Source organism: Apteryx rowi, unplaced genomic scaffold, assembly GCF_003343035.1.
Source record: "Apteryx rowi isolate R43461 unplaced genomic scaffold, aptRow1 scaffold_438, whole genome shotgun sequence".
Classification (NCBI taxonomy): Eukaryota; Metazoa; Chordata; class Aves; order Apterygiformes; family Apterygidae; genus Apteryx; species Apteryx rowi.
The window spans coordinates 264,676-286,894 of record NW_020450692.1 but is presented as its reverse complement, the minus strand read 5'-3'; the positions used below and the strand labels follow the sequence as shown (position 1 = coordinate 286,894).

Sequence of the window (22,219 nt, the reverse complement as noted above, 5' to 3'; positions counted from 1 at the left end):
CTGTTGATGATTAGCTGGTGTTGCCACTAACTTCAGTGGGAGTATTACATTTTAGTTCCAGTTTCCTTTCCTCTTTTTCCTTAGAAGTCCCATAGGAAACAAGGGACTCCAAGGGGACCTGCCGCTCCCTGTGGGACCAGGCCCTAAATATAAACAACCAGCATTAATGCAGCATTAAGACTAGAGGATCAAACGCTCCTTTGTACGCCACAAAGGAACAAACAGGGCAGGAGTCCAATGTTTTTCCTTTGCAGGTCATCTTTAATGATTTCTAAATCTGCATTAACTATCTTGGTACTCCCACTGTGGCTGAGCCTGTAGAGTGACACGAGGCATCAGCCAGAGCCGCCGAGGCAGCGTGCTGTCAAAGGGAAGGCAAAGCTGGCAGGGAAGCTGCATGGAGGCACACGGCCTCTGCGGGTACCCAGGAATCCCTGCGAACATCTGCTAGGATGGGGCACCAAAACACTGCCCCACTGCAAGCTGGGGCAGTCCTCCTGCTCATGGCTCCACACGCTAACATCTAGGAGATTCGCTTTTCAAAGGTTTGTGCGGGGAGGGGGGCAGAATCGAACCATCATTTCACTGAAACATCTCCCTGATGCAGCCATCTTCAGCTGGGCATGATGAATGACTAACAACAGTGACCAGAGTCCTCCCCTTTGTATCCTGTGTCAAAATCTCTCTATAGCACAGAAGACAGGATGAACAAAGAATATGAAATGATGTCTCTAAAACTCTTGCCTCAAATAGATTCTTTCTTACACAATCGCTGCAAAGTATGAAGAAAACCAGGGTGTGGAGGGGAGAAGTACACAGCTTTGGAAATATAGCAATCAGCTGTAACGACAGACAAATCTCTAGCTAGGGAGTCTCACGGGTGCCAGGCACAGCCCTAATCTGACAGGTCTTGTTGGTCACCTGCCTTTCAACAGCCTCACGTGGTCTACAGACAGCCTGGCCTTCTGCTGCCCAGCTTCACTCTAACACCTTGGAGATGGCAATATTAAAGTAGTGCTTTGGGGTATGTAAATCACAAGAGAAAAACCAAAAAACCACCTTGAACCATATCGAGTCTCTTCATGAAAAATATGTTTTCTCTCTCATTGATGTCAGTGAGTAACTCCAGTAATGACAGACTTGAAGAAACACAGGGGAGGGAGAATCAGGCCCCGTTGCACCACCAAAGAACAAGAGACTGGCAAGAGAGCTTTGCACAAGTCCATACTAGAACACTGAGTTTGGCAGCTATCTCCCATTTTTGTCTGCAGCATGTTTCTTTCACTTGCCTTTCTTGTGAAGCATCAGAGGCCTGAGAGCACTGAGCCAGACAGACACCTAACTTCTCCTAACTACTTTGGACACCATTAAAGTTACTTGGGCACATTCCTTGGACTCCTCCCCAGTCTAATTTCTATTCTTTTTGCTTTTAGACCAGAGCCCCCTCACTGACAAGAAGATTCATCTTGATTTTTAGCAGCATAACCACCATCCAATCTAGAGGAGGAATCTTAGCAGCCTGATCAAACAACACTTACTTGCTTCAAAAGCACAGAGCCCTTTGAGGTGCAGGAGAAAGCCTATTTCAGATGGTTTGGAGAAGAGCCTACAATATATGGCATGAATGCCGGATTGCAGCACTGATCTGCAGCAAGTATTTGCTAGCTTGTTTGCACTTCAGCGAGGCCGATTTGTACAAATTTCCTTTCTTCCTGAGCCCAAGTTGAGTTTTCTAAGAGGATGGCACTTGAAAAGGATTCCTGGAGCTCTGTGCACCCAACTCTGCTTGTGCCTGTCAACAATGGAGGAATCCCCCTCTCCAAGCACCTGTAAACTGACACTGCAAACTATCCATTCGAAATGCTCATGAACAGGCCATATATTTAAGCACAGAGCATTGCCTAATCTATTTTTTTTCCTCCCCTTCTTCCTTTAATAGATTGGAGCACAAAAGCCTGAGAGAGGGTGACCTACCAAACAAAAGGGCCTTTGAGTTCCTAGGAAAAGTAGACTTGGAGGAGGATGGAAGGAATCCAAGTGGCCCTATTATTTCCACTTGCACTAATTAGACATTTTTCTGTCAGCTATTGAGCACTGCTGAGAGGCCAAACTCACTGAATTCATTTCTAAAGTGTTTACAGAAGTTTGCATCTGTTTGTGTCTCTTCAGGAGGAAAATAAGCACTTCAATAGCATTGTGGAAAATCTAAACGAAGCATCCTATTCTGAAGGGCTTGGCAGTCTTGCAGCTGCATAATTTAACTCTCTGCTCAATGCTGAAACCTCTTGTGTCCCTCTCCAAAACCAAATGGACACAAAATGTAGAAAAGTCAAGCCAGGGAGAGAAACTCCGCTATTTTTTTTTAAAAGGCAGGGCTGCATGCTGTGTGGCACACAGAAACATGGTTCGATGTCAGTCTTTGCAATTATGTTCCCGTGTTCCAAGCAGTACACCGAGAAATTAATACCCACTTCTTTCATTCACTGCCAAATTGTGTGACTGTAAAATTCCTTAGCACCTACAGATAATGCACTGTTGTGCTGGGCACATACACAAAACATGCACAAAGACACTCCCCTCGCCACTTTTAAATGAAATGCGAGAGAGGCCCTAATACGGCTCTCTGTCACCCAGTGCAGACCCAGGGAAACTCTATTGACTTCAAAGATGTAACAGCCTAGCTGAACACAATCAGAAATTCAGCTCCGCTCGCCACATATGGGCACTTTGTTCTTCATGGCGGGCTAGCACAGTAAACAGATTTACTCACTTTCTTTATCACTTTAAAGCTTATGTATACGCATCTACGCAGAGAGAGAGAGAAAGAGAGAGAGAGAGAGAGAGGTACGTGCACACTTTGTTTTAACATCTGTGTCCATGATGTGAAATGCATATATCTAATTGAGTTTATGACACAAAGGGAACCTCACGGCTGGGAAGTGGAATCAGGTGGTGACAGAATTAAATTTGCACGAGATTTCTATACATGGACCATTGGGGAAAATGCAAAACAGCCTTTAGTGAAGGGTTTTTCCTTAATGGCGATGAGTGGGAGGGTGTGCTGTTTGCATGGTTTCCTGCATTAGTGTTTTAGCTCCTCCTCACATTGCRCCTGAAGTTTGGGTCCCAGCTTTGGGTTCAAAGCCATGATGCCTCCTTTGCATTGACAATGGGGGCTGTTCCCAAGAGAGGGGAGAAGCTCGAACTAGAGCCATCTGGCACTAGAACTGGCAGGAAAGCGTCAAAGGGAAATTATTGGTGCATAGTAAATGAGGCCGAGGAGGAGGGGAAGAAAATAGGGGAAATCTTTATGTGGCAGCTGATGTAAGAGGAATTACAAGCACAAATAAATGAAATATTGATTTAATCCACTCTCTCTGCCCTCTTTATAAAGCGAGGATCCCATAGGCAAACCTCATACACAGTGTGCAGACTGGGGAGGGTCTCCTTTGGAAAAACGCCTCTGCAAGCTGTAAGGTTAGAAAGCAGGGGCAGGAATCATTTAGTTTTCAGAGTATGCCCACAGCTTTGCAAATAGTCTGAATTCCTGTGTTGGCTTATATTCATTCATCTTAGACCATTTTAGTCCTTATTTCATTTGTAACTGTGGCTGAAGTTTAAAAATCTTAAAAAAAAAAAAAATCAAGAGTGGTCAACAAAGAAATTCAAATTCTGTGCACAGGGCAGGGGTTTCAATGGCACGTATTTCCAGGTGCCTTAGTTCTCTCTCTCAGGATCTCTCCCTAGTTAGCACATCACTGAAATACGTGAACCCTAACAAATTGCTCACTTTTTTTCCTACATTCGTCCCCTGTCAGATTAAATGCACAGTCAAAACACCAATGGATTTAGCTGAAGTCTCACCCTTTTACCCCACACACTGTTAGCAAAGACTGCATTTCCAAGGACTAAATCTGCTGTCACTGCACGGGACTTCTCTATCAATCTCTGCCTTTCAGCTGGCAATCAGTGCACACTCCACAAATAACAATGAATTAAGCCTCCTACCATCTCCGTGATGGGCAGAAGAAAGCACGTCCGCAATGTGCAGATGGATAAGCTTGAAATACAAGGCAGTCAAGTCCCATAGTAAACAGTTGTGGACTCAGGAATAAGTGGATTCTGGACACTCACCTCTCTGTTCAGATCAGGAGAGGACACAATTTAATGGCTTGAGCTTCTGAAGCTGTTAATTAGCTCCAATTATCCATTCTCAAAGCAATGGAGGGTTGGGTGTTTATTCAATGAAAGCAACATTAGGTCCATTATTAGCAGCTCAAAATACCATAGAATAGGTCAGTTTTTACAACCAACCAAGTTTTCCTTCACCAAGTGAGAAAGCACTGCAGCAGTATTAATCCCAGCTTTTATTGATAACCCTTCCTTTTTTCCAATTTAACTTATCTGTGATTTAGTTTTATTACTATCGATAGGTTTAATTTGCTGTTCTAAGCTTGCTCTCTCTAATTCAATGATTCTCCCTCTCCTATTTGCAAGCAGCATCACTGCAGCAGACTATTGTCTGCAGAGTGCAGCTGGCAGGACCAGCTCCCATGATGTGGTCCGAGCTTGGCAGCATGGAGAGAGCCTCCCACACCCTGCAAGAGAAGGAAGGTATCATCCCTGACCATGCTGCTATTTTCATGTAGATCTCAATGCTGCTTGCAGGTAGAGGTAGTGATGGGAGCACATCTACCTGTAGGCACAAGTGAAAACCATCTGTGTGATGAACTTGAGCAGTGTCAGGAGGGAGGAGAGCAGCAGGCAGCTCAGGCTGCTCAACAGCAGCATTTTGAGGAAGGACAGAAGCAGAATTGTTTAAAGCGCTGAGGAAACTCCTCGAGTGGGAGTTCCTGTGGGCCTTGTATATCTGCCAAGGCAGCAGGGATTTGGGGGACTGTCATCCCAAAGAGTCCCTCACTTTGGGATAGGTTCAACAAGCAATTTTTGGCCTTAAGACTTGCCCTGCTGTGCTCCAGATTTAGATTATGTCTAAACTATTGTGGTAATTCTCTGTGGTATGTTAAAATACTATGTTAAAGGGGATATTTTAATACTTAAAAATAGCTAAATGTCAGTGATAACTCTCCCTGATGGGGTAGGATCAAGCCCATTAGAGTTAAAGATCTAAGAGTCTTTCTTTCCTAAATCTGTGTGTCCTCAAAATATAAATCCATTAGAGAAGTAGTTTAATTTGCAAGAAAAAATACAGCATAGCAATCTCAGTAATACAATTTGAAGTATCTTCTAGGGAGGAAATACTCCAATAAGCAACATCTGAGAAAAGGAAATCCTAGCTACGAACAAGGTGAACCAACACCCCTCTAGGTACCCAATATCAGACTTCACACTTTTCACTTGCTGCTCCATATACAAATTCTGCTGTACTTTTTCCACATAGGTGAGCCACCATGGAAGACTGAATGCTTTTCAGTATTGCATGCTGGCAACATCAGGGGAGTCACCCTGCGCCCAAGCGGTAAAGCTGCCCTCGGATCAAGTAGGACAAATAACTTCCAGCTTCACCTGGGCGCAGTGTCCAAAGCACTGTCCATTGTGACTCACAAAGGAGGAAACTGCTGTTCTCCTGCACATACAGAACCTGATCTCTGATATTTCTCATTTTAAAAGCCCTGAAGTGTCAGGGTTCAGCCCAGCATAGGGGAGGCTGTGAGGCCGGGAACTCCCTCTTGTGCTGAATTTGGCCCACAGCCACAGTTCTCAGTTACGTCACTCTCCATTTCACCGGGATCACCCAAGAAGAGCCCTTATGAGGCAGGTAGCAAAAGGTCAGCCTGAACAACTAAGATCCCAGGGCTAAGATTTAGGGCTTTAATTCTCCTGTTACCACACCAACAGGTACAAGGCAGAGAAAACTAAATCCTCAGCCCCGTCTTTATTTCTTTTTCAAAGGCTCCCAGCTCTCAAGTGCCACACACACACCCCTAACGCTAGTTAGGGTACTTCCCTCAGAATGGTTTCCCTAATGATAATCCATCAGTACGTAATTAGCCAAAGTCCCTGCAGCCCTTGCTTGGGCCTATTTTTTCTTCTCTTCAACATTCCCATTAACTTCAGTGAGATTCTGCACAAACAGGGCCAGAAAATCCACACGCCCCCTGCCGCCTATGGCAGGGAGCAGGGGACGAGCCTGCATGGCTCCTGTGGTGGCTGCAGAGGCACCTCAATGAGATCCGCTTTTGGGGAGCCTCTGAGGCGCAGGCGAGTGCCCACCCAGCAGCCCCTCCGCCACCGCGAAGCTGAGGGCTCCCTGCATCCCCCTGCCCACAAGACTGCCCTGAGACACCTTCAATCCAGAAGCCAGTGTCGCCCACAGATTTAAGGTCATTTAACTAGTCCACTTAAACATGAACTGCAAATTGTTTTCCTCAGTGTCTTTGCATGGGCAAGGCCTTAGATGATGAAAACGTTGAAGGTCTGACTTTGCTTTTGTGTTTGCACTGCTCCTATCCCAGCACAGCCTGGTCTATGGATGAATACCTCCACCAGCCACAGTAGCTATTGATACCTAAGATAATAACAAAGTGAAGTCCTACATCATTAGGGTGGGTTTGAGAACGGGCTCTGATCTTGCAAAAAAAAACCCCAAAACAAAACAAAACATTGCATGAATAATCACACAAGAAAACTACTTGTGTGCACACAGTAGTCTTTTGATGAAACCCCACGATAGGGTTTGCCACATCAAAGCCTATGTGTACATGGGCATGTTGCCCTCTGTTGGTTGGTTACAGAGCAGAAGGATATTTCTATCACTTCCAATACTGGAGATCTGCAAGAAGGGGAACTGCTAGAAGCCTCCGTTTTGGAGTGCAGCTCCAGTCCTAACCCTGCAGAACAGGTGGGTTTTAAGAGAGGAAGAGTAATCCCTCTATATTTACATTTGTCAGCAAGGTCCTGTGACAATTCTGATTTTGCTTTGACTTGTTAATAAAACAAAAAAATCCTAGCGTTTCCAAGTTTTTGCTTACATAACAAATACTGGTTATCATCCTTCGGACTTCTGTGCAAATTCCCACCAAATGGGAGATGTGGCTGAGAAGGAGGCTGCCCAAAGGGGCCCGCTTTGCCAGCTGATAGCAGCTAACAGCAAGGTTCTCTTAAAATCTACTATAAAAATGGGGAAAACATTATGTTGAGCTTGTTGAACTGGGCTGACTTTTTTTTTGGCTGGTGAATCCCCAGCGGGGGTGGGGGTGGGGGAATCTTCTAGAAGACGCAAAGATCTTGTAGAACCAGAAGTGCTGGTTTGCACTAAGTATTACTACAAATCTGCTGCCTTCAAATCCCTAGGGAGGTTCAGTTATTTCATATATTGGAGAGACAAGGAAGAAAAAAATTTGCTTATATTGCCAAACTCTACACTGAGCTCTACTCTACGAGGCAGCGTGACTCCCTCTGAACTTAGGCTGCAGCGAGAGCCCCAACTCTGGCTCGCCTGTCCCCTCCCTTCACTTCTTCCCTCCCTCCCCGAACTGGTTTTGCCATGCCTTCCTACTGCTTTAGCCAGCATGCAGAAGTAATGATCCCACAGCAAAGGCAAAGAAGAGCACTTTAAAAGGATGCAGGTGCAGGTGGCTTTGCCTTCCTGATGTGTCAAACCAGCACGCAGCCGCCAGCAACGGGTATCCCACTTTCTAAAGCGCGACACTAAGGCAAACCCTTGAAGCCAAAGCCTAATCCGCTTACTCCCTGTGCTGGTCTCATGGAGCTTTTCAGCCTACTCACTGAGTAAAACATCCTCATCACGAGCACTGGTAGCCAGATCTGGCCCCTCATAACAGTGCCAGTGTGTTATGGTAATGAAGTGCCTTTCATTCATGGATCTCAAAGCACTTTCAAAATGTAATGAATTACGGTTTATGAGCTTATTCTAAGCATGGCAAATTAAAATAAACAGATGAAAAATTTTAAAGGTTTTTCTGAACAATAAGTTGACAAAGACTTATTTTTCCTTTACGGAATTAAATTATCCCTCTGTCCCTCATGCCAAAACAAAAAAGAAGGAGAAAAAAGTTGTTCAGACTTTTATCTTTCCTCATCACACTGTAATCACTTCTCTTCAGCCTCATTTCCCCCCCAGCTTTTTATTCAAAGCACTGAAGCAGCCTTTGCTCTGCCTTGAAATTTTATTAAAAAAAAGGGGGGGGGGAATGGATGAAGGGGAAAAAAATCCCTTTTCCTGACTAATACTAATAATACAGGTCAAAATGTCAGTCTATCTACACTTAAATGGAAAACAAAAAAAGGTTTTCCCTTTTTTCCCATGGTACAATAGCACTGGAATATAAATTACCAATGAAAATGAAATAATACTTCAAAGCACATGGGGAAAGGCAGCACAATGTTTACAAAGTATTTTCACCCGCATGATGAAACATTGAAGACAACGGTAACCAATGGACTTCAGGGGGTGTTGGTGAATAGTCTAAAACTAGCATGCGGTAGGATTTTAGGTCCCTATAGTCTATGACCCCATGATATGCTTTGTTTAACAAGGGCAGCTGCAGTTATCAACAGATGTTTCAGCAATAAATAATTGGTATCATCTCAGAAAAGATCCATCTACCTGGGGAGAGGGCATAATGCTGAAAACACTGCTCCACTATTACAGCCACATTAATCTCCCATCTATCCAGGTCTCTCAGGGAGTTTACTGCAGGTGTTTATCCTGGGAGAGAGCAGACAAACGCTCCAAAGTTAGAGCGCTGTGCGGGGATTGTAAAGGAGGTCAACCACTGCCATAAATTTCTGTCTAAGGCCACACACACCAAAGAGAAGAAGAAAATAAATACCCAAGAAGAGTCGCTCCCCCGCCCCCAACCACCGAATTCAGAATTCCAGCAACGTATGATGCTGGCGAGGGGATGCTCGGGCTGAAATATCTGCTTCGCAGCAATCACAACCTTGTTGCTGGCTTTTCTTTGGACTTCTCATTGCTGTTGTTAGAAATAATCAGTGTCCTCAAACAAACAAACAAAAAAACTTGCTGGCCTTATCTGGACAAGGTTCTCACTGAAACAGGCAAAATCTCCTGCCCCCCTTGTAGTTAACAGCAGTTTTGCAGCCTGATTTCTGTGGGGCCAGCTCCCGCCCAGGCCCCCAGCTTTTCAGGCCAGATTGCCCCTTCCCATGAAGAACGTGACTGTTTTGGCTTGGGATGTGCACCACAGTAAGTACAAGAAGATCAAACACATCATCTTTAGTTTATGTCTGTCCTGCTAAAGAGACACTCATTAGGCTAGATATCACATTTACCACTGAAAAGGGAGTCCTCTATCTGCTACAAGTCATGTCTGACGTCTGAGAAAATTAGAAAAACAAAAAGCAATCCAACATTTCTTCCTGCTTTCTAATCTTAAACTCCTCAACTTTCACGATGGGATCCCCAAGCACAGTTTGGGTCCTGCAACTCCTTACTCAGACAAGCATCCTTCACCCACATGAGAAGTTGCGTAAGTGACTTCTTGGCTTTCCTGCCTTTGGCCAGGCTAGGTCCCCAAAGGGATCCTGTCAAGTCTTTTTCTTGAAAAAGCAGGCGTCTAATTATGCAAACCCTACTAAGATAAATAATCCTTACTTCCTCATAGCAGTCTTGAATTAAAAAATGCACATAATTCTGTTCAAAAATCTTGTTTTCTAAAACTTTATGTAAACATTCCTCATTTTAGTTTTATTTCAACACCAGATTTTCATGGAAGAGGTGAACATTCATCTCTGTTCCTGGAAACAGAGCTGCACTGTGGACCCAGATGAACTGCCAGAGCGAGTGCCCAACCTACTGTTGGGAGAGCACAAAGAGAGTAGGAACAGCACAAAAAAAGTCATCACTGCACGTTTCAGCGAGCAAAGCTCTGGTCCTGTAAGGTACTCAGTGCATGGAAGATCCCTGCACATCCCTCTGATCATTTCTGGACAAGGCAGAGCCTGTCCATGAGCTCTTCTATGGCTCTGTCGCCTTCCCCCACCCCAAGTAATTTTTCACGGCTTCCTCTTCTCAGGGCAGCAGTCTGGTGCTATAGTTTTTTTGATTTGGGGATTGCTTTGTGTGCAACAGCCTAAGCATTGGCATTGCTAACAATGTATACATGCACTTTTCATTAATACCCCGGCACTTTTTTCTCAGCACAGTGACAGTCAAATGCCTGGATACAGAGAAAACTTTACCCCCTCAATCCATTTTATCTTCCCTGGCCTGGGAGAGCACATAAAACTGCAGCTACCAGTCAGACCCCAAACCCGAGCACTAGCTGTCCCGTCTCATGTGATGTTGCGCGCACACTCTCCAAGAGCTACATGGCCAGGGGACCACAAATCCAAGCCCGAGGCAGAGCTCCCATTGATTTTACACAGTTGGCATCAGGCAGCGGTTGGGAGCAGGACTTTGCCTCCTCTATTCCCTCTGAACACGCCAAGTGAGGCAGAGATTAGCTGTCTCGCAAAGAGCAATTCACACAGATTGCTTCGTAACAACTTCAACAAAAAAGTCTGAAGTGATTTGTAGCTTCTGGGTCCCTCTTTTGCCTGAGCACTGCAACAGGTGAAAGCCCCATCTCCTGCTTTGGCCCTTTGGCCCCCATGAGCGGCCCCTTCCCAATAAAGACACACTCACCTCAGCCTGCTGACCAATGTGTCACTGCCACAGCTACAGTGCAGAAAACAAAAGTCTCTGAAAGGCCAGTACTACCTACAAGGGCTTTGTGCCCGCTCAAGCACCTCGGCGGTAAGTTTTACAGAACAGGTGTGTTGAACTCCATACCAGTAAATCAGGGAGCCTCGCGCTGATCACATCTTGCAGGTTTGTTTTGTCTTCCGGGCCTACGTCTTGTTTGTATTGCCACTTCTCCGGCACAAAGGGCCACTTCATTTCCTTTGCCTCCTCCAGGAGGGTCCTCAGCTCGTCGGGAAGCAAAGCTGGAAAGGTCAAAGCGCAGGTAAAGGCCTTGCAGTGGATGCAGCCACAAGTGCTACGATACAGCACCCCCCCTGCAAAAGCACACCTCCCCCCGCCCCATGCCTTTGCACAACTGCCACGAGCTGTTGGCTCTTGCCACAGGAATTACCGTGAGGCAAGGAAAGTTTGCCTGTCATCAGCTACTCTAGCCTGCTCTGCCCTCCAGGTAAATTGGAGCCATCAGCCACTAAAAAGGTTTTTAGCAAGAAGTAACACAGCCCTGTGGCCGGCTACACGTGAAGAGCTACTCGCAGGCAGATGCGAGGAAACATTTTCCCCTGCATGAGGAGAGGTTTCCTGGCAGAGCAAATGAAGGCAACAGTGCAGAAGACCTATCCCCTTTGCCAAGGGCTGTATTTAAGATTTTGCTCATCACAATAATGAAGGCCTGTTACAAGCTTTAAAAGTCACATCCAAATTGGGAGATAAACCTGGACTGTATACAGCGATCAGACAAAGACCTAAAGGGATATAATGAATAATGACAGTATGTTCTTGGGAATAATTATTTGATTGATAATTTAGTCAAAAAAAAAGTTGTTGGTCCGAGTTATTCAATGTGCTCTCAAAGAAGTAACTGTAGATTACAGCACCCACCTTTGAAGCACAAGAAAGCTCACTTCTACAGCAGGAAGAAATTGCTTAGGCCACGTGTCTGGGAACTGATATGGATACTGCATTTTCTACAAATGCACCACAGGCACCAGTTGAAGCTTACATTGCCCATATACGAGATTCACCCACCAGCTCTGTCACTGTGTGATACGTCTTCTTTGAAGCCAAGGGATCTCAGTAATTTGCATTAGCTGAGGATGTAGCCTGAGTTTCTGCATTTTGCTCGCAGTTTATAACAGAAGTAAAAAAGAAGCCACAGGCGCAGGGCAGCCTTGGTCCCAGCATGCTCCTACTACCAGGCTGTGTGACCAACAGCCAGCACAGAGCTGTGCTTCTGACAGTCCCAGTCCTCGTGCCTTCACCTGAGGGTTTCAAAACGCTACATAAAGCATGGCTTATCTCCCAACCTTGGGAGAGCAAAGCAAAAGAAGTCAAACGGTAGATTTTGCTCAGTGAGAAGTCCTCCCAGCTCCTATGCACTTCACGTGGGACACCTGGTGTTCAATCCTCCAGAGAGGTGCTGGGGCTCACAAAGCAAAAGCTCAACTTTGCATTTAGCTTAGGCTGCTCAGCGGCCACTGCCAAACCCCCAGTCCTGCTCCCTCCCCGGGGCTGGCTCTTTGCTTCTGCCAGCACTAACCATCATCCAGCTCCAGCAGCAACTGAGTCCAGCTGGAAACGAACATTACAAAACAAAATGATCAGCTTCAGCTGGATCTCCAAGCAGATCCAACTAAGGATGCAATTGCTAGTAGGAACACACAGCTGGAGATCTGGGCCTGGATTTGTCCCCTCCTTTCAGCAGCAGCTCACATTTAATTTTCCTTAAAATAGCAGTGAAGCTGCAGCCTCAGTGTGCTGTGCTAACCGCTAGGCCAGGCAGACTCTCTGGCCAATAAAAGTGGATTAACATGGATTATTGACCAGATGGGGTTAATGGTGATCATCAGCTGCAGATCTAGCCCCTTCTGGCCATTAATCCCTAGAAAACCCCTGCTCAGAGACCATCATTGCTTTAATGAGGTAATGCAATAAATGTATTACTATGTATTTTTAAATGAATCTTTTATGGACAACTGTAGAAAATACACTACATACAAATTCTACTTTGTGCTCGTACTATAGTGTGTTCACTGTTTTTCCTAGGAAAAAGTTGAAAGTCTGACACCTAGGGCCAGATTTTCAAAAAGTTGCCTTAAAAAATTATATCACATTTTCCAACTTAAGTTTTCTCACTTGTTGCTGCGGTTCTGGATACGCTTCCCTTTATACATCACTGCAGTTTCACCCACAACCACGTTTCCCTGCTTTCTGAAGTTGTGTCCGGAGAGGCTCAGTCCTCCCTGCTGCGCAGAGAGCAAGTGTGTGGGAAGGTGGCCAAGTGGAGGAGCTGGTGGGGGGGACAGGATGCTGCAACGTGAGCTCCCAGTCTCGCAATCCCAGCAATTCCTGCAGTATGGCAGCCCTGCAAAAATCAGCACAGGAGCAGGGATGCTCACCTGATCACAAGGAACATGAAACGACAGAGGTCTTTTTTTTACCCTATGTAGGGTGGTCAGAGGGATGTTAATACCTGAAGACCGAGTTTCCCTAAATCTTCTGCAATGGAAGATGAGGGATGCCTGAAGGCAACCACAGCAAGCACCTCCATAACATTTTCCCGTGTGATCCCATAGGACTGATGTGTATGGGGGAATCCAGAGAAACAGAAATGGGATGTTTACACAGAAAGCCTTTCTGTCTCCTTTTCTGCCTTCTTCTTCTGTCTTTCCCAACACAAACTCATGTTTACCTCAATAAAATGAAAATAGGAAAAAGTATCAATAAAACAAAGATCCATGGGATGAGGCGAATGATGATATCCTCTCTAGAGCATAAATGTATTACTGCTATCCTCCTGTTCCTGTTTTCTACGTTATCCTTAATTAAATCGTAATCTTACTCGATGCACTAAAGAACAAAGACTATGGCCGAATTCTTTAATACTGAACTTCTATTTTTAGAGTCATCCTTAGCAGTCATCATTGCTGAGCTGCTTAGAAAAGCAATCTACAGTAACATTTTTGGAAGGATTTAGTGAGCTGGAAGCCTTCAGTTGTCTTTGGGATGGGACCTTTGTACAAACCCAGCAAGCTGCAGCTTCACACCTTGCTGTGGTGTCTAGTTGTCACCACATGGAAATAAATGCAATTAGTGTGTTAATTACAATAATATGATGAAATGTAAGGACATGCACTAGACCCCCACAAAACAGTCAGTGAGATAGCTACTATGGTTTTCAGCTAAACTCCAACTGCCAGAACAAGAGATTATATCTGATAGCTGCTATCTGTGTAAGCAATGTAAATTCACTAATTAATAGGGGTTGAAAAGGAGATGAACCCACACAGGGGTTAGCTTGAAAGATTTGTTTAAAAAAAAAAAAAATTCCAAACCAATCTAATACCCATTCTGTCTCCTAAAATAAAGCAAGATGAAGATTCGCTCCTCCTCTCCCCTCTCACCCCTATTTATATGTATTTGGCTTTCAGTTCTTCCTGTGCTTGGTCTGAAGAAAGCCAAGCTAACAAAGACAATGTCTGGGGGAGGGGAGGAGGAGAAACCCCCTCCGCGTTTGTGTTCAGAGAATCCCCTTGGCTCAAACTGCTGCCAGAAGTGACCCTGTAATAATGCCATTCTGTGGGAGGCACATGTGGGCCCGATGAAGCCGTTAGAGCACAAGCTGCTTGTTACTGCTGCTTAAAAACCACCTGCCAGCGGCAAGGGGCTGACAAAGCCCACGGCAGCCAACCTGCAAGTCTCTGTCCTCCGTGTGCGTGTTCGCACGCAGGAACTGTGCGCAGGTATTAATATTGCTGTTGCTGCCCTACTGCAAAGTATTTTTCTTTCTGCTTTCAGCCAGCTCATGGGAACAGTTCCTCAGAAAAGCCCGCACCCCGCTTCACACTCTGATCACCCATTTCCTGAATCAGTTTACCTGAAGGACCATGTCTAATTCAGTGATTATAAGGGCACTGATTTACCTTATCTGGAACTAAACTGATTATTTCTCATACTTTGTGGTATTTAATAGGAGAAAAGGAAAACAGAGGATGAAGGAAAAAAGCGCTACCTGATTAGGAGTTCAAGAGCCTATTCTAAAGAGTGATAATAAAGCTTGAAGGAATTTGTGATGAGAAAACAAAGTACCTTTTGTTGAAAACAAAAAAGAAGAGAAAAATTTTCCAGTATCCATAACAGAAACCTATATGCCACCCTCTATCACAAACACACTCAAAAACAGACTTGGGTGCTTCAGAAAGCGACAGCTGACCTCCCAGCAAGAACAAGGATGTTCGCAAAACCATATTCTAAACAGCTCTCCTCTCCAAGACAAAGGATTTCAAAAATCAAATTAACATTATGGCCAAGTCATTCAAGCAAAGCAAACCCAAACATTACTAACACCAAACTGGAAAACAGACAGTATTGCAAATGTATAGTACTAAGCAAAACCAGCATGCAGAACTGACTATTTGCAGATCTTTTCTAATGCCTTTTTTTTTTCCTCTCAGAAATTTCATCATCATCTCTTACTATATCTCCTGTACCTACTGAAGATTTTTTATTTTTCTGTGTTGCAGAACAGAGTTCAAGCTTCCCCAGCTTGTATAGAAAAAGTGTAATTCAAAAAAGTTCAGCAATTCAAGCATGCCTTTTATTTTGTGAGTAAAAAAACCTGACAATTCAGCTGTGTAGCCCTCTGAAAATCTGATTCTAGAGAAAACTGAACTGAGTGTTTTACACCCTTTTACAATTAATGTGAACTGGAATTCCACTGGAATTAAGAAGTAATAAAAAATTTTAAAAACCACTCTCAACAAAATAAATACCAAATAAATACTAGTTTTTTGCATTTAATGCTAGCATTAAAACAAATGAAGAATTCTTTTATTATAGCCCTTAATAAATACTGCATCCTTTCCTGGATATTTATTCCAGCCATTAGCTGGCATGGATTTTCCTTTCAAGAGGGATTTTGCAAGTTTTTTCTCTGGACACCACTTACAGAGGTCACGCACATTTTACAAGATAAAGATTCAGGCAATGAGCTCTTTAATATATCAGGAGAAGCTGACAAACAGAAAACACCCTCCCCCCAGTTCCTATGAAAGGAAAGGAAATATGTGCTCTTATTCAAAAGTTGCATCCTTTTTTTTTTTAATAACTGAAATTTATGTGCATCAGCAAACTTTCGGGCATTGTTCTTCCCAAACTAAACTGTTCCTTACAACCTCATGTTTACTGAAGCCTAAAATTAGAACTGACAGCAATTCACTGCAACAAAGTGGGCTTCTTTCCCCGCCTGCCTGTAGCCCACATCCCATTCATGGCGTGCAAATCCAGTCATCTCTTGACACTCATCTGCCAGGAGAAGAAAAATAGGGCAGGGCTGAGGACTGGTCACTGCAGCGCAGAGGCACAGAGCAACCTGCTGGCTTGCTCCTGGTGCCTCTCCTCAGGACCTCACCTTCGCGCCGCTGGTATTCTCGCTCATCCTCCTCGCATGTGTCAGACTTTGCCGACAGGAGTGTGTCCAGAGCTTGCTTGCACTCCTGCAGCAATGTGGCCACAACATTTTGATTATTCATGAAGGCTGATCGTGCTCCACTGTGAATTGGGTGTCCCCGGGTGCAGAGTGATCAATTACTTAGGAGAAGACACGGATTCGAAATGAAAAGGATCCCTTCAAGGCTGAGGTACCTGCTAAACAAAAGAGGGGGAAAATGATTAACTAAAGTATCATCAATTATCTGAAAGACTCAAGCAGGGAGAAATAATAGAGGAAATACATGAAAATACATGACAGCCTCGAAGAACTGTATTAGAGGAGTGTGTGAAATTACTGCGGGGTCTCTGTGACAAACTGTGCAAGGCACACATCTCTGAGGTGCCAGAGAGAAAGGACTTGCTTTTCAATAGAGCTGTGAAACCATAAGCAGTGAAGTGACTTGCTGGGGTGTTCTGGACTCCTTTGCATTTCGGAGGCTTGTGCTGTCAAGTACTTTTAGCGTGGACCGAGTCGCAGACCTTTACATGCTCCGCACTTGCTGAGGATGTTGTGTAAGCTCACCAGGCTCTGGAGGAAACAAGGACACTGCCTCTTACCCAGGGGCACGGGAGCATGTCGCTCTCTCCTCTTACCTCTGCTCATGCTATCCCCAGTCTTTCCACACAACACAAAGTACTACCAATGTTTGTTTGATGCAGCCAAGCAGAAATAGCCTTCAGTCTATTTTTCAAGTCTGCCTGAATTAAGAGTCTTTTTGCTGCTGATGCTGCAAGAGTCAGGAGCTAACCTAGTACAAAGTCACAGGCCCACAGGATGAACACTGGAGTTTATTACAGCTTCACCAACTTTGTGACAGACAGAGCCGACTGGGGCTTTTGTCTGTCTATCAAATGCACAAGGCTTGCCTTTGACAAAGCTAGGCCTCCTCTAATGAGTCTAGCTGCTGCTTCTCTCGCAGTAGCCTTTCCAAATCTGATCTTCAACCCTGCTGCCTCCTTGCCCTTTCTGTCACATGTTGTCTCCCCAAACCAAGGCCTCAACACTTGCTAATGCCTCCTTTCCACCATCCATGCCGATCCCATACCTCTGCCTCCCATGCCTTCCCACCTTGCACCTTCATCTGCAGGAAGCACTCCTGGTGCTGGCACTGTGTTGTGTGCTGCTGAGCAGGTTTCAGAGCAGGGGCCAGAAGCACCTTCAAGGATGAGCGAATATGGGAAGAGGAAATCAGCTGGCAGCGCCCATGTGCAGGGTCCAGATATGCTGCAGTTGCCGTGGGGCAGCTTGTACATGATGTGCAGGGAACCAGCTCCAAACCCCTCCCAGTTACTACAGTACCTTTTGGGGAATGTCCCTAGAAGCAGAGGTCCACCACCATCTGCTTAGGACTGCCTGTAGCAGAGGCCAAGCTCTCCACACACACACACCTTTACTAGGCTTGCCATAACTCTTCCATTGTAAGACCTTCAGGTGCTTATGACATTGTCAATGGCAGTTCAGAAAAAAACAATTTCTGTCTCAGGCATCTCTCTCAGTATCTGCTAAAACAATTCAGCAGCTTCCAAAAGTGAAGCATGGAGGAAATATTTGGTTTTTTTTTCCATAGCAATACAAATCTGGTGACCTTTTCCCTTAGAAAAGCACTATTCCCATATTTTGAAGCAATGTAACCTATGAAAACATGCCTAAAATTGACCCAATTATAAGCCTCTGAAGGAGGAAGGGAAGAGCAGGAAAATACACATACAAACACTGTTTGCTTTGCTGACTAGAAAAAGCTTTTTTAGCAGCTATATTTCTGGACATTTTCTTCTCTCTTGCTGCAGCTCTGGGATCTCTGGATCATGGATTTGGTGGCAGATAGCCTGTGTTCTCAATGGCACCAAGCAAGAGCAAGCTGCCAGATTGAAAAGCAGAGGGCAAAAGAGATGCACTCATGCAAAAGGAGAGAGGAACAGAGAGCCTGCCAGGGAAGGGCAGGTGGAGCAGGGCAAAAGATGGGATTGATCAGCAAAGAGCCTGGAGGCAGGAGTCAGTCAGCGGTACTGTGTACTGTAACTGCCTCGGCAGAAAGAACTAGAAACCCACACAAGGGAGAAAAAAACCTCCTGACTCTTCAGATGAACGCCAGAGAAAGAAGAAACTGAGAGAGAAGTCATAAAAGGGAGACTGAGTGCAGGCGTACAGGCAAATAAGAGCAATCAGAGAGCAGGATGGACAAGCAAGACACCAGCTAGATGCAGAGCCATAGTAAAAACTCAGACAAAGCTAAGACTGCTGATATGTTTAATTTCAACATTTCCTAGGCTCTGCAGTTTGGCTTTGCAATCACATAGTGCTTTGTTGGTGTCAATGCTTGCTGTGCCACACATACAGCTGCAGGGTTTCATTCTACGGCAGCTCCACTCTGGAGCACAACACAAAAAGGTCCTGACATGCTATTCAACGAACTGTGAAAGCAGACTGTAGTTTTAATGTTTCGGAGAGTACAAAGCATCCACTAGGAAGAATTCAGGAGTCTCAAGAGTACAGCATCAGACAGAGATACAGAAGAGCTAGGTTCAGTTCTTAGGTCTACTGTTGACATCCTGGTGTTGTCAAGTCACATACTGTGTGTTTCATTTCTCCCTTTCAGTACCACATAAACAAAGAGGAACAGAGATCCCACTTGAGATCAGGCCCATTTGCTGAGCCTCTGAATAGACAGCTAGAGACCTCAGGTGCTGTGAAGTCAAACTTGCTCATGTCTGTGAGATGCCTACTGTATGAACAAACAAACACACTCTGAGGAACATCATAGGTCTTATCACTGTATTTGTGACTGTGATCCAGTGAAGCTTGTGCTCTGAAAGCTGTTAAAACAATGAACCCATCAGGAAAAACAATCGAATAAAATATACAATTCAGGCTCCCCCACAAGGCAGGGGGGGTTGAGCCAGGAGCTGAGGGTGACCCCCATACAGAGCACAGCCCCACAGGGTCTGAGCAGGGCAGGCAGAGCCAGGTGCTGGTAACGGGGTGCTGCGACAGCCCCCGCACGGTGAGGTCATGGACCAGGACCAGAGTCCATCAAGGGGCTCCCATCAGAAGATGGGTCTGGAGACAAGGCTGAAGACACAGCTGCAGCATGGGTCCAAAGTCCATCCAGAGGCAGGGCTGGAGACAGGTAGTCCTGTGATGTAGCTCAAGCCAGGACTGAAGGCCCCAGGCTGAGCTGAAATGGGGCCCCTGGGCAAGGGGTGTGGGTGTGGGTCCCAGAGAGGCTGGTCAGGGCAGCTAAGGCCCCCAGGGCCCTGATCCCTACCCTCTTCCACAAGGGGAGGGGAACACGGGGGAACGGAGCCTGAGCGACAGTGCCTCATTTGGGTCAGTACAACGCAGACAGAGATATGACAGAGAAGAGGTCCTCAGGCAGGATGCTGATGTTGACCACAGAATAAGCAGCATTTTGCACTGTGTGAGTTAGAGACTACCTTTTCCAGGGACAGCTCGCAAAAAATAAGCAAATACTCCTAGGGCTGAACTCTCTGTCACCACCAAAGATCATTTAAAAAAAAAGCAGCCAAACTCATGGGATTTGATCACAGCATGATGTCCTAGTCTACACCCTAGTTCACAAAGCTCTCCTCTTCCTAAACAGCTCCGGGACAACAAAGACAGGCATCTGAGTCTGGTGACAACACCAAAAGAAGCACATCCTTGGGACAGAGTCACCTCCTCTCTAATCTGCCAGCTCTAGAAAAGCTGATCCAGTTGCTGGTTTTCCACCAAGAAAAGCAGTCTTCTCCACTATAATCACAGTAACACACCTATGCTACTGTTGCTTGCTCTGTTAACTGCACTGACATCTGCTAATTGATTTATCTGATTAAACAGCCCTGTGTGGATGGGTGCGTGGCTTTCCAATGAGTACCTCTCAGGTTGGGATGAAGCATCCCTGCCATCTGGCCCTGATTCCATTCCTTTGTGTAACTGATTTCTCAAAAATCTTGTTTTCTAGGAAGTCCTCTCTAGTAACAGACATGTACATGGACATGTATATCAGCCCCATAACAAAATGTGAGACAGAGAGGAGGAGACTGTTACACAAGCACACAGAAGTCTGTTGAAGAAAACCCATGTTCAGGTGTCACCCTCCCACCCCAGTAGACATATGTTCCTAAACAAAAATTTCTATAAAGATGCACTAAAGCAAACAAGTGCTGGGACACCTGCCTTTACAAAAGATAGCATAGTATCAAGTGAGCCAAAAGGGAGCTTACACACATGCCCCAACTTCTCTGTGTATGCTGCTGCCAGAGCCAGAACTAGTCTAAAACATAGCTCGTGGACAGGATGGAGGGCTGCAGCGCTGCAGCCTGGCACATCACGTTGGTCTCTATCGTAAGAGAGCCATGTGGCTTTGTGAGCTGCACAGAGCGCGAGCCTCACAAAGAACCGATGGGGCTTAGTGGGGAAGCTTAAATTAGTGTAAAAATACAGCACTTGGCTTCCCAAGATTGCAAGGATTTACCTCGCTGGGAAACTGTAAGACCAATGACGAGGATGTATGAATTTCAGCAAGTGAGAAATTTTTCTTAAGGTATATATTTCCAAAGATCTAAATAAACAGTGAGAACACTTAGAGTAATAAATAGTGATTTACAACAGCAGTGACAGCAAAGTGATGGAACCACACAGACCAGTGCAATAAATGGTACATTAGTACTTAAAGTGAAGATACCCTTTTGCGACCCATCACTAAGGGCAATGATTTGCATCATAAAATCAATTTAAAATGCAACAAAGAACTTTAAACTACAGCAGCATCCTTTTTACAGATGCCACTTTAACTGTGTGTTTTGTAACAGCTGTAGTATTGAATGACAGCCAGGACATGAAAATAACCAAGCACACAGCTTACAACTTGAGGCAAATGCAGTACCTAAGACTAAAGCCAAATGGCAGTACTTGCACAAACTTCCAGAAGCATTTGGGACTCTTCCAGTAGTTATTAATTAGCTTTCTTAAAGTACTATTAAATCTTAACAAAAGGTTTTTAAAGGTGACTTGAGTTTTGAAGTGAAAAAAAACTAAAAGAGGTCCAAAAATTGCTTGACTTGATATGCTGCAAGACTGTATAGACAAAAATGCTTTCTAAGGACACACCAGCAAGTAATTCAGCTACTACTGTCAAAACACAGATCAAGACTCTGACTTAAGAAAACAATTTTACATCAGATTGAGGATTTAAGCATTTTCCGGGGACAGGAGAGCCTCTTGACTACAACTGTGGGCACAGAGTGTTCTTAAAAGACTGACAGAAATGTTAGACACTTCGAAACACAAATGGTGAAAAAAAAACCTGTGCCATTTCTGGTTGGAACCTGGATTAAAAAAAAAAAAAAATTCTTGCGTCAAATATTATGAAAAAAATTTAAAAAGGCCTCAGGGGGAAGGAAAGTGTATTTCTACAGTTACTGTCTAATCAGAGGTGGGATTGAGAACAGAGGGAGGGAGAAAGGAATTGGGTGGGCTACAGTGAGATGATCTCTTTAATAAGAAATAGACCATATTGTGACATTTCAGAGCCCTTGGGCTAGAAGACCAAAAGATCTGTCAAGAGAAAGGAATTCTAAGTTATACTGTGGATAGAAGGAAGCCTGAAAGTCAATCTAGTTAGCTTAAGACTACAATTAGCTTTGGAAGCTTTAAAAAAAAAATAGATGTAATTGACACATTCAAACTTCAAATACAGCAAGCATAACAAGCATTTGCTTCTCAGACAACATCATTTGAGAAATGTTGCACAGCATTATGGTCCTGAAACACAAATTAGAGATTGCCAGACCTTTTCTCTCTGAAAATATATTATCCTAATTTTCATCTTATTCAGGCTACCCTTCAATTCCAGGGAGACTAATGAAGAGGAAGCAAAGACCTGATGAGTTCCACGTGGAGACTACATTTATGAATTAATCCCAACAGGGAGCAAATAAAGCTTATTCCCAGAGCTCTCAGCTGGGACTCGGCACAATCAATTGAGGAATGGATAGTTATTTATGACTGAGGCTGTTTTGACTTTCAAATAAACATTT

At 44.7% G+C, this 22,219-nt stretch overlaps 1 protein-coding gene across 5 annotated transcripts in view; it reads right to left on the bottom strand.

Annotated features, from left to right (window-relative positions):
* The window catches only part of ALPK1 (alpha kinase 1), a 52,077-nt gene that overhangs the window by 15,644 nt on the left and 14,214 nt on the right, over nt 1–22,219 (bottom strand). For 2 of the 5 annotated variants that reach the window (XM_026076743.1, XM_026076742.1), the window contains exons 2-3: nt 16,101–16,336; nt 10,781–10,935 (exon numbers count right to left, since the gene is read on the bottom strand). In XM_026076743.1, coding sequence (XP_025932528.1) covers nt 10,781–10,935; nt 16,101–16,221 — 276 coding nt within the window. In that variant the 5' untranslated portion in view covers nt 16,222–16,336. Of the gene's footprint in view, nt 1–10,780; nt 10,936–13,163; nt 13,247–16,100; nt 16,337–22,219 lie in introns of those variants that run through there. The other 3 variants (XM_026076741.1, XM_026076745.1, XM_026076744.1) reach the window with 2 other exon arrangements.